This window comes from Grammomys surdaster, unplaced genomic scaffold (assembly GCF_004785775.1).
Source record: "Grammomys surdaster isolate TR1022 unplaced genomic scaffold, NIH_TR_1.0 187, whole genome shotgun sequence".
In the NCBI taxonomy this organism is placed as follows: Eukaryota; Metazoa; Chordata; class Mammalia; order Rodentia; family Muridae; genus Grammomys; species Grammomys surdaster.
In genome coordinates, this window is record NW_021604632.1 from 9,437,588 (window position 1) to 9,450,246 (window position 12,659).

The following is a 12,659-nucleotide window of genomic DNA, read 5'->3' on the forward strand; positions in this document are numbered from 1 at the left end:
AAGAAAGAAAGAAAGAAAGAAAGAAAGAAAGAAAGAAAGAAAGAAAGGAAGGAAGGAAGGAAGGAAGGATAAGGAGGAGGAAGAAGAGGAGGGGAAAGGAGGAGGAGGTGCTGACCTTGAGAGGTCGAGGCCAGTCAGGCTCTTTCCAACGAAGGTAGAGCTGCCCAACAACGGACAAGCCCACAAAGAACCAGTAGCTGAAGCTGAAGTAGTTGATGAGCAGGAAAACGTCCTTCACGACGAGGTAGATAAGTGTCATGGTGCACTGTGGGATAGATAGGTAGTAGACAAGAGGAATGAGTATCATTACTTCCAGCCATACCAGGAGATGCAGCCATCCAGCAGTCTGTCACAGCTGAAATAGCTTTACCAGATTAGCTCTGGTTTCCAGTGACTCTTGCTTGACAGATAGGTCCAGTACCCACATTAACCTTCAAGGCAACATCGCCACCTCTGCCTATTCTTAGTGCTCCCCCTTGTTGCAAGTACTGTGGTTAACGAGGTAGATTCTGCTTCCTTTCTGATGGCTGACAGGGAGGCCCTCAACAAACCAACCACAATAGCAGTTACACTGTTAACCTAGAGTTCTTTAGGCCTAGGGCCCAGCTACCTGACATACACCCAGAAAAAAATGCCTCCAGGAGCATCACAGTGACCTGGAGCTTTCGAAAGGGAGAGGACCAAAATGGATCCATGCCCACTCCAAAGAGGGATGACTACCTGTCTTCTTTTATGAAAGTATCCTAGTAGATAGGGTTTCAGAGACCAGCTTTTCTAAGACAAGCTAAGACTTGCTTAAACTTAAAAAATAATTTATCCACCTGTCTTTTTTACCCTGATGTATCAACAAAGGATTTAAGAAAAAAAAAAAAAAAGCCCTTCAGAGGGTCTAAAGCTCAAGACCAATTTATTACATGAGAAGACCTTGTCTGGAGGCAGAGAAAAATGAATAAATAGTGCCTAAGAGTATGGGACAGGTAGAATGTCTGCCTAACTTATATGGGGCCCTGGGTTCCATCCCAAACACTAGAGAAAAGATAATGAACTATGCTTCAAATCTCAGAACCAAGCCTAAGGTACAGTGTAAATTAGGAATCCTGCACAAACCTGCCCAAGCCCCACACTCTCCCTGCAGAGCTTACATTGAACAGCAAGGCAGGCACAGGTGTAAAGCGCTCAATGTGGATCATGGACAGGAGGTTCGGGAGGTGGCCCTCACGAGAGCCCACGAAAAACAACCTGTAAGGGGATGAAATGTGTCAGCAGCCTCTTAGCCAGTCACACTCCTCAGATAAACTAAGCTCAGGGCCCCGGGGGAGTGGGGGGGACAGAAGCCACCGTCACAGGCTCCACTTACACCCAGCCCATCACTCATGCTACCCACAAATGTCTTTAACTCTTAACACCTCACCACTACCCAGGAATGCTCACCCACCATTATCCATTAACCACTCCAAACCCTCAGCAATGAAATCACTATCACCTACCAATGCTGCTACTTCTGAACCAGATCCCTTCCCCAACATCCCACCGAAGCTGTGCATTCCCACACCTACTGGCATCCCCATCCCACCAGGGATACCCTTATTCTGCCATTACACAAATTTACAGCCACCACACTGGCCTTTTCTTTTCTTCTTTTTTTTTAAAGAGACAAGGACTCCTATGTAGGTCTGGCTAGACTCAACCTTGGGATCCTCCTGTCTCAGCTGGGACTGCATAGCCCTTCTCTGAGATGCCATTGTGGGACTGAAGAGATAGAACATCAATTAAGAGGAATTACTACTCTTCCATAGGCACCCCTGCAACTAGAGTTACAAATGGTTGTGAGCTGCCATGTGGGTGCTGAAAACAGTCTATTATCAGAAACCCAAGTACCTTGATGAAGCAAAGATGGATGCATTCAGGCCCCCAAAGCAGGACAGAGCAACAGCAATGGGGATGGTCCAACTGAACATGCCAAAGGTCTGGTCAGCAAAGGTCTGAAAGCAGAGCAAAGAAGGAATACTCAACACAGGACAGTTTTGTACCCCTCCTATAGCTGTGATCTCTGAACAAAGGCAGTCCTTGCTAAAACGCCCACTGCTTGCCCTATCTAGACCCATCCCTCACACTGTGGAGCCAGAAGAGTTGCAGGAAAAGACCACACCGTTTAGGAGCTAAGCACCATAGGACCCTCATGATAAGAAGAACAGGAGCAAATGAGGACAACCCCTCTCCCCCAAGAGACTCACCACAGCCACAGCATCACTCTTATGGACATCCTGAATGTTCAGCACTGTGTAATAGGCCACATTTGTCAGGATGTAGATGAGTGTCACAACTGGCATAGAAATCCCAATGGCCAAGGGCAAATTCCTGTGAGGACAAGTGAAATAAGACTACCTAGAGCCAACCTCTGCTGAGAGTAAAAAACCATCCAGCACCCACTGGAAATTTCCTAACATTTAACAGTTCACTGGTTGCCAGGTCTTTGAGATGAGCTCCTCTTCCCTGTATGCCCCAGGGCGGGTATGCTTCACCCCAGGGCAGGTATGCTTCGCCCCAGGGTGGGTATGCTTCCCATGTTCTTGGGCATTTTCCACTAAGAAGAGCACTTTCCCTGAGAAAGGACTCGTGATTAGTTTATCCTATCAGGTTAGGTCCACATGAACCTAACAATGTGGCTTTCTAACCTTCTTGCATCTATGATCTCAGGATAAATGCAAGGAGCAATAGCCTCTCGAAACTAGAGGTTGGGCTGGTGATCTGGTAGGCCAGAAACAGGCCAGGCTGCTCAGGCCAGTCTCAGCACCACAGGGCTAAGTCCTGCCACCTCAGCCCCAGCTGGGTCTGCTGCTAAAGACCTCTCCTCCAGGAAGGACCCTGAGTGCTCTCCAATGGAACATGAGGGTGAGAGCCAGGGCTTTCCCACATTCGCTCACTCCCATCCTAGCCCCCAACCCCTCCTAACTGGAGAAGGGGAGCAGGGAGAGGATGAGGGGAGGGGAGGTAGAGGGAGGAGCTATGGGAAAGGGGCAACTGTGCCCACCATCAGCAGGAGTTCCAGCCAAGTTGGAGAATGTGATCTCGCCTTTACCTTTCTGGGTTTTTGATTTCTTCTGTTACAAAATTAAGGGTGTCCCAACCTGAGTAAGAGAAGAGGGCAGAGTACAGGGCAAGAGAGAGGTCTCCCACGTTCCACGAGGAACCTTTAAAGGCGTCCTGAAAGTGCTCAGTGTGTCCTGTGGGGCAAAGATGGGTGGGAGACCAGGTAAAAGAGAAGGAAGAAAGACAGAAGGAATATGAAGAAGGATACAGAGGGAGAATTAAAAAGATGAAACAAAAGAAAAAACAGATAGAAAGAAAAAAATAAAGCAGGGCAGGGGAAGAAAAAAAAACCATCAGTTAATACCAAAGGAACAAACACCAGAACCTCCCCAAATTTCACTACCCGATCTACTCTCTCAACTTAAGTTTTATTTTATTTTGTAAAACTAGGTAATCAAAAACAAAAGCATGTCTGGCTGCACTCTGAAGGAACACTTCTTCCAAGGCCCTAGGAATGTCCATTTCCTGCAGGTGACCTCAGTTCTTCCTACTTTGATGTCATTGGTCATTTCACCCAAGGGAGTCATTTCCACTAACAATCAGACCTTCTAGCAGAAGGTCTTGGCTCAGATCACTGTTCAATTTAGACATGCGGTTTTATCAGTCTGTTTGCAGTAGGTGTGGTGTGGTTGTCTGGGGCAGGAAATCTAGGGCTACAGAGTAACTGAGGTCTTATCTCTTAGTGGGCCAACCCCACCCTTCAGAGCACCAACCCAAGCTAAAGTGATTGTCACCTTTCTTGGGGGCCTCTGAGGACTGCAAATAGAAAGGCTACCTAGCAGACATGCAGACAGCACGGAGTTAACAGGAGTCAGCCTTCTAAGGTGCTTGTCATCACACCCTGCAGAAAGCCTAGCCTTGGGAATAGAAAAAAGGCTCAGTGGCCAACCACTTGTAACTCCAGCTCCAGGGAGATCTGACGCCCTCTTCGGGCTTCCTCAGGACCCACACACATGTGGCATATTCACACCAACCAAAAAATATTAAAAAGAAAGGTTACACCCAGAACTCACTGTGACAAAAAAGTGTAGGTGTGCAGCAAGAGCTTCCAGGGTTCTCAGCAACTGCACACAGCAGTGGTTCTCTAGGGCACATATTTTAGAGGAAGGATTACTCAGTAGCCCAGTTCTACTCTAAGATGCTCCTGAGGCTCCGGTGACATCTAGATGCCTGGCTGTAGTCACTTGCTCCTCTAGCTCAAGGCTGTGCTTTTATGAAGTGCACTAGGTAATTCTTAGGCAGGTAACCCAGGAACTCTGTGCACTAGTATCAAGTAACTACACCCAGGCGTCTAGGTATCCTTGGAGTAGCAGGTCTTTAGGACCAAACATACATAAAAAGTTTTTAACTTTCAATTCAAACCAACAGGTCTGAGATGAAAGCTCAGCTCCTGAGGTGACTGTGAATACAGCCGTGTTTAGGGACTGGTAACACAGAGAACTGGCTGTTAAATGAGGAAGATATCCATTACCAGAGACTTTTCAGGATATGCTGGAAAGCACATTAGCCTCAGTCTGCTCTGACTCCAGAGTGAAAACCTTTCAAGAGCCAATATGTAGCTGTATATGGTGGTACATGCCTTTAATCCCAGCAACTGGGCAACATGCTAAATTACAGGCCAGCCCAAAATGTAGTTCAAGACATTATCTTTAAAAATGTTTAAATATGCCGGGCAGTGGTGGCGCACGCCTTTAATCCCGCACTTGGGAGGCAGAGGCAGGTGGATTTCTGAGTTCGAGGCCAGCCTGGTCTACAGAGTGAGTTCCAGGACAACCAGGGCTACACAGAGAAACCCTGTCTCAAAAAAAAAAAAAAAAAAAAAGACTAAGGATGTGGCTAAGTGGTAGTTTAAAATAGCACACATAAGATTTTGGTTCCATCCTTAGCAAAAGTTTAAAAAAAAAAAAGAAGAAGAAGAAGAAAAGAAAGGCCAACACAGGAAAGACAATGCCCATTTTACAACATTCTGACATTTTTTAGAGCTGACTTTTTTGGGAGCTTCCTCAATATAATAACTTAACACAAATCTAGATAAACAATAAATACTGCAAAATGACCATGCACCCCTTCCCTGCTGCCCCTCTCCAGGAAAGTTAGGTTTCCCACTCACTGCCTGGCAACTACAGACCACAATCAGGATGCAGTAATCTATACCCCTAGATGACAACTATGAGTGACCCCATTATACTGCAAGTTTCAAGAACTCAGCTTTCTGAGCTTTCTGCGATGCTCCATATTTCCACAGAAGCCCTAAGGAGAACCTGACATTTAACATGTCCAGTTAGTTAGCCAAGCTAGCCTGGCTGACAAAACCCAGGAAGAGATTCATAACCATCTCTCATGTTCACTAACAACACTCTAGAACATACTCAAAATGTGCTGAGAGATGAAGCTAGCTGGGTCCCCATAGCCTCCTCAGGAAGCCAAAGAGACTCCAGGAGACATGTACCCTTCTTCCCACCTCAGCCCCTCTTACCCTGGCACAGTTTAACAAGGCCCATGATAATGATGGCAATGAGTGCCAGGACCTTGGCATACGTGAATGTGTCTTGTACTCGTGTGCCCCACTTGACATAGGCACAGTTCACAAATGTCAGCAGACCTAGAAGGAAAACCATAGTATTACTGGCAGGCTTAGGCTGAGCACACAAGACCTCAAACTCTCTATGGAAAGGATTCTTCTGCCCTTCCCGGCTGAGTTAGAGGGACAATAGAACAATGAAAACTGGAACAGGTAACCAGCAGAAACAGCACACAGGTCAGCTCAGAACGTATGAATACCCTACACTGTATCCTAAGCTACTAGGGCATGTATGAACAGATGCATGCTCTAAACTGCCAGAACAATTTCTGGAAATGTTCCCTAGCACCAAGAATGGTTAGTCTCACCTCATCCACTCTTCCCCAACCATACTCCCAAGGCGCCAAGTGAGAGGCACAAGACCTGTCCCTAGTCACAGACAGTAGGGACAAAAAAGACCCATTAACAAATAAGGTAAATTTGACTTCTGATGACCAATCACGTAAAGTTGTGTGTGTGTGTGTGTGTGTGTGTGTGTGTGTGTGTTATATTTTTGACAATTTCACAGGTATCCTTGACTACTAATTTTCACAACCCCCCCAAATATAGATGTCTGTTCCCCATCTTATACATGAGGAAACTAAGGCTGAGGGAAACTATCATTCCCAAGCTTGCATCCCCAAGTCCAAATCTTCTTCCTATCCCTACTCAATGCAAACCTGCTAATTCTCATCAAATTCCTTAGAGAATGAGCCTTCCTGAGAGCTTCTTAGACCTATGTCAGCCCTGCTACCTTTGAGACGCACACTCATGTACCTCAGTAACATCTGAGCCCTGTAGATTACTGATGGCTGTGAACTGCTAGTTGATTGAGGCTTAACCCACAGAGAGAACTCTGTTCCTACAAAATAAGGAAAGCTTTGATCTAGGGGAGAACATAAGAGCAATTATCCAAAGGCTCCTATAGCAACAAAGTACATAGTGATACCTCTAAGTACTGTCCCTACCTTCCAAAAACAAAACAAACAAACCAAAAAAAAAAAAAAAAAAACTTAATGTACACCTTGTGGTGTTTTGAGTGCAAACAGTCCCCATAGGTTCATATATTTGAATGCTTAGTCACCAGGGAGTGGAGGTGTTTGAGGATTAGAAGGATTGGCAGGTGTGGCCTTGTTGAAGAAACTGAGTCACTAGGGGTGGGCTTGAGGCTTCAAAAGCTTGTGCTACTACTCCAGTACCATGAGTGCCACCACGCTCCTGTCATGCAGCTGTAACCCTCTGAAATTGTAAGTAAGCCCCCACCTAAATGTTGTCTTTTATAAACTCTTGAGGCCCATTCTCTCAGCCACGCACGCACTCCCACCTAGTTACTCCTTTAGGTAGACTCTCCCTGACCAAGCCAGATACACATACAAAGAGTTTCCCCTCTTCATGCCACAGCACTACTGACATCTACTTCCAAGGCCTAGCTCAGCCCCGACTCCCTCTGAAAACCTTCTCCAAATAAACTGGGCAGCCCAAACCCAAGTTTCTTCTCCCCTTCATCCTCGAGTCACAGTACAGTTTAGTATCAAATGCTACAGTCCTGGGAACATCTAATTGCAGGAAGTCTCTTCCTCAGGTATCTCAGTCTTGTTTCTGAAAGACCACAAACTCTCAGAGGGAAACAACAATTTATAACGTGACTAAAGCTCATACACCAGCAAAGAGGGGAGGGAGCTGATGAGCTCTGGTTGGAGGCAAGGTATTAATGTCTTTCAGGTAACAGCCAGTTCCCTGGGACAATTATCAGAAAGGTGGACCTTTCTCTACTCAAAAGAAGTGTTCAAGGTCAGCTGTGAAAATGACCACATGTGATAAAATAGCCTCCGTATGTTTCAAGAGCCTCACTTAATATGCTGTCAAGTAAGGCTGAAGAGTTGGCTCAGCAGTTAGAGCACTAGTTGCTCTTACAGAGGACAGGGTTCAATTTCCAGCACATACATGGTAACTTACAACCATCTGTAACTCTAGTTCCAGGAGAACTGATGCCTTTTTGCTGACCTATATGATAACCAGACACACATATGCTAGCAAACACACATACACATAAGAAAAATATTAAAAGATATGCTTCCACATAATAAGGTATTCACCAGTCAGTCATATGGGGGGGGAGACACATAATGAAGCAATTATATGGAGTTGGGTTATAATGGTTAAGTAGGTTGGTGGGAAAACAAACATGTGCTGCTGAAAAATCTTCACAGGAATCAACTGCTGATCAAAGTTCTCTCTGGCTAAGCCTGGATACATATTCAGCTAACATACACAGTTAACAACCACCAGTAAACAACAGCCACCAATATAATACAGCAAGCACATTTTGAAGTACTTGCCTGTCTCTCTCTTTGTTAGGACTTGTTCTCTCTCTCCCCTCAGACTTGCTCAAGCCAAACAATGGATCCAATCTGGGCCTGTAAGTTATCTTTCCCAGAATACCAAGAGAGTGAGTCTATCCAATAGCAACAAGGTACCCTTAGAGTCTAGGACTATATGAAGTTAAAAACCGTAGACATTCTGACTTGACTAACAGCAGAACAGAATCTACAAACAAGAGAAAGAAAGCAAGACCACAGAAGAAGCAGAAGATAGACGGCATGAACTTATGGGAAGAAAGACCAAAATACAAAGAAATGGAAAGAAAAGACAGAGATAGGAGACAAAGGCGAGGTAAGCACAGAGAAAAGGGGGCAAGAGAGAAAGACCAAAAACTGACATCACAACAGCCTAGCTGGGTTCACTGAGCATGTGTCATACCCTTAGCCCACGAGCAAGCAGGCACTAGTCTCTCAGGCTCACTCCTCTCTCCCTCCATCTACTGTTCTGCAGACTCCCTGCAGACATGGTCACTTCTACACACAAGTAAACACAGCTTGCAGAGGAGGCAATGACTGTATTAAAGGATGAGGGAAGGCATGCCTCAGGAAATCCCAGCAGGGTCTATTCTGAAGGCCAGCTGGATAGGCACCAAAGGCACATGGTCAGTGAGACAGACTCCAAAAAACAGACTAAAAAGCTGGAGAGGAAGGGAGCCCTTCTCTATGGTGTGTTCTCTTACATTTTGATTTACTGACCAAGCATATGCTTCTTTCTCAATAAAAGTAGTTAATGAGCCACAACACACTTGCCAGAGAGCAGACCAGTAGGATGAAGTGAGTCAAATGCCTAGGGCACAAAATCTAAAAACCACTCCTCCTCTCAGGGAATCAAGCAAAGGAATCCCAGAGTGAGTATAACCTCAGAGCTGGCCCCAGGCACCTAACTTGCCTCATGCTCTCAATCTTGCCAAAGAACACAGTCTACCAAGCAGAAGCCAAATCCCTTGACTGCTTGCCTGCTTCTAATTAACAAACTTTCGCCACAGGCCCACACCCCGTGTGCTTCCAAGATCCCCTAGGCCCGTCCAGCTTACCAGACAGGGCGTGGAGGCCAGGTGCTACAACTCAAACCTCCAAGCCTTCCTTCTTCTGATCACATTTCCATGCCAGACCAGCCAACATCAATGAGCATGGCTCTATACAATAGTCTCCAAGGCTCTCTGAGAGCTTAGTTTTAGTTTGTCTTGGTGGTTCTAGGGACTGAACACAACATGTTCTGCATGCTATCCCGATATTCTACCACTGAGCCTAGCTTAACCCTTCTGGGAACTTGTTACAAATTCCCCAAAGTCACTCTGTAGCAGACTGTTTGTCATCTTCCAGTATTTTCCCTCCTTTCTTCTTCTTCTTCTTCTTCTTTTTTTTTTTTTTAAGATTTATTAATTTTATTTATGAGTACACTGTAGCTGTCTTCAGAAACACCAGAAGAGGGCATCAAATCTCATTATGGGTGGTTGTGAGCCACCATGTGGTTGCTGGGATTTGAACTCAGAACCTCTGCAAGAGCAGTCAGTGCTCTTAACCGCTGAGCCATCTCTCCAGCCCCCCTCCTTTCTTCTTAACAGAAACTTTAGCTGAAGTCATGGCTACCCTAGACACATCCCAGAGTTCCTCATAGGTGGGTTACCTACTTAGATTTTCCCTAAGGACATGAACAGATGTTTCAGGTAGGGCCTCAGGAAATATCTCTGAAGCTAAGCATGCCTTCCTTTGTCCTTCTAGTAAGCTACATGCAAACCATTGGAGTTTAAGGAGCCTCCCTAGGCCATGGCAAGAAACTACAGACTGAGGACAAGGCAGAGCACTGAGACAAGAAGGGGAAGCACTGACCAAAGCTGTTCCACCAGGCCACCCTGTGGCCTTACTTAACAAGAGACATAAATGTCTGTCAGGCCCAAGGAAATCTAAAATTTTCAGCTTGTGGTTATGATAATAGCAGCCAGTGCTTTACCAGGGCTAGATTAATAGCTTATCAGAACTCCAGTGATTTTTTTTTTTAGCCTCATTTCTCACATACCTTAAATCACTTCCTTAGATCCTCACAAAGGTCAGTGTTTCAGCCATTCTGCTTTGGGTTTTCTGCTACATGTTGAAACCCAAACAATACAAAAATGCATTTCTGGACTGGACTAAGCCTCTCATACGTCCTTCCCTTGACAAGGAGGTGACCAGGCAACCTAAACTGCAATCCTATCTACCCTGAGTCCCAGTTCCCTATCCCCACAGAGCACGGCTGGGAACGGAGGTTGGAGAACACCTTCCATAGCCTCACAAAAGCAGGCTGGGTGTTTTCCTCAGGAGCATTCATTGAGAGGGAAGTACAATTCTACGTAACAACACAGACCCAAATCAGACCTGGTGGCTGCACCAGCCTCTCATCCTAGCATTCGGGAGAAATAGAAGTTCAAGGGTAGGCAAGTAACATGGTTCAGCAAGTAACAGTACTTGCCATTTAGGTTGACAACTTGAGTTTGATCCCTAGGACCCACATACTGAAAAGAGAAAACAGACTCCTAAAAGTTATCTCTTGATCTCCAGATGGGCAGGTGCCTGTGTGCTCTTATGTGCATGCGACACTCTCCCCCACCCTCTCTCAATGAAACTTTTAAAATATTAACTAAGGTCAAAGCTATCATTGGTTACATAGTGAGCTGAAGATATATAAAGTTATGAGAAAGGAAGGAAGGAAGGAAGGAAGGAAGGAAGGAAGGAAGGAAGGAAAAAGGAGGCAAAGAGTAGATAAAAACAAAATGGCTAAAGTCACTTGCTGCCAAGCATCCCCAGGATTCTCACAACCGAAAGAGAAAACCTACTTTTCTGCTGTCCTCTGATCTCTACACATATGCCATGACATGCACACGTGTGTGGACACACCTCTGATCTCTACACATATGCCATGACGTGCACACGTGTGTGGACACACACAAATTTATGTAATTAAAAATTTTTTAGCCAGAAGCAGAGATGAATGCCTTTAGTCCCAACACTTGGGAGGCAGAGGTAGGTAGATCTCTGTTTGAGGGCAGCTTGATCTACAGATTAAGTTCCGGGACAGCCAAGGCTACACAGAGAAACCCTGTCTTAAAAAACAAAAATGATAACAATAACAATAATGATAATAATATAATAGTAGATTAAAAATAATTTAAAACTTTTTCAGAAAAAGGAAAAAAAAATATTTTACCTAATGTGTTAGTATACAGCTGTAATCCCAGTACTTTGTAGGGCTGAGGCAAGAGGAGAAGAGATCTAGTTTGAAGCAAGCCTGGCAGATACAATAAAGCTTTGTCTCAAACAAGTGAAACAAAAAGAAAAATAAGTCTACTCTTCTACAGCTCCTAAGTTGTCAAGAGCCCCTGAGTTTGCTGGGTTGAGTCAGCACCCTGAGACCCACCCATCACTGAAAATTCCAAGATCTCAGAGCACATGTTTAGGATACTTTCCTATCTGCAGGACTATTGACATTTTGAGCCAGTAAGACTATATATATCCTGTTTGGCAGGATGTTCAATGTCAGTCACTCCTAGCCTCTACCCAACAGATAAGAGTAGCACTGCTTCCCAGTACTTGCATCCCAAAAATGTCTCCGATGCTGCCAAATGCCACCTTTGTGCCAATCTAAGGTCCCACTGAGAACCACTACTTTAGGATAATAAGTAAGACAGCCTGAAATTCTACAACTACCACCAATTGCTTAGATTTCCCTGCTAAATGTAACCTGAGAATGGAGTGGGGGAAAGCAGTGGGAAGACAGTGATGGAAGCAGCAATACTGTCAGGGGCCAAGAAAGCTGTACATATGGGAAGGCTAGAGACGGCACGGTAGGACTTGCTGCCCTTCCAGAGGACCTGAGTTTGGTTCTCAGGGTGCACACTCAGCAGCTTACAACTCCCAGCATCACCAGCTCTAAGGGATGCAATGTCCTCTTCTGGCTTCTGTGAGCACTGGCTTACATGTGGCATACACTCACATACAACACACCACTCACACACACACACACACACACACCATAAAAGCAAACAATTTACAAAAGATAAAAAAGCAATTACACAGCAGAGAACAGCAGTTTGAGTCTTTAATCCAAGCAATAAGGAAACAGGTAGGCGGATCTCTGTGAGGTTCAGGCAAGCTTGATCTACATAGTGAATTCCAGGCCACTCTGTCTCAAAAAAATTTTTCAACAAGACAAAAGAAACAACAAAAATGAAAAAGGCAACGAAGTCTGGATACACAGTGCGAGGAAGCAGAGAACCGCAGGAGACTGGGAGCCACACGCACTTAACAGAAGCAACCGCTGTTCAAACACAGCTAAGTGTTGGAGGGGCAGGAATCAGGGTTCAAATTTGCCAGGACTCTCAAGATTTGATTTCTCAAGAGAAAGTGCATATTTTTGTCTGTCTGTTTTAGAGACATGATCTTGCTTTGTAGCTCAGGCTGGCTCAGTCCTCACTTTCTAGCCCAGATGAGCCTTTTAACTCAAAGTGGTCAGTCCTCGTGCCTCATCTTCCCAAATGCTGAGATTACAGGAATATGTTACTACACAAGTACTCAGTAGACTGAGGCAGACATGGATTATTTAGCAAGTTCCAGGCCACCCTGATCTATGGAAAGAAGGAAGGAAGGGAGGG

At 45.2% G+C, this 12,659-nt stretch overlaps 1 protein-coding gene across 6 annotated transcripts in view; it reads right to left on the bottom strand.

The window, feature by feature from the left end:
- The window catches only part of Slc7a6 (solute carrier family 7 member 6), a 36,059-nt gene that overhangs the window by 5,070 nt on the left and 18,330 nt on the right, over positions 1–12,659 (bottom strand). For all 6 annotated transcript variants that reach the window (XR_003711555.1, XM_028768506.1, XM_028768509.1 and 3 more), the window contains 6 exons: positions 5,567–5,692; positions 3,080–3,224; positions 2,235–2,358; positions 1,879–1,982; positions 1,143–1,239; positions 116–265 (listed from right to left, as the gene is read on the bottom strand). Coding sequence is in view for 5 of the 6 variants with exons in the window: in XM_028768506.1 (XP_028624339.1) it covers positions 116–265; positions 1,143–1,239; positions 1,879–1,982; positions 2,235–2,358; positions 3,080–3,224; positions 5,567–5,692 (746 nt within the window). In the remaining variant the exon portion in view is untranslated. The remainder of the gene's footprint in view (positions 1–115; positions 266–1,142; positions 1,240–1,878; positions 1,983–2,234; positions 2,359–3,079; positions 3,225–5,566; positions 5,693–12,659) is intronic.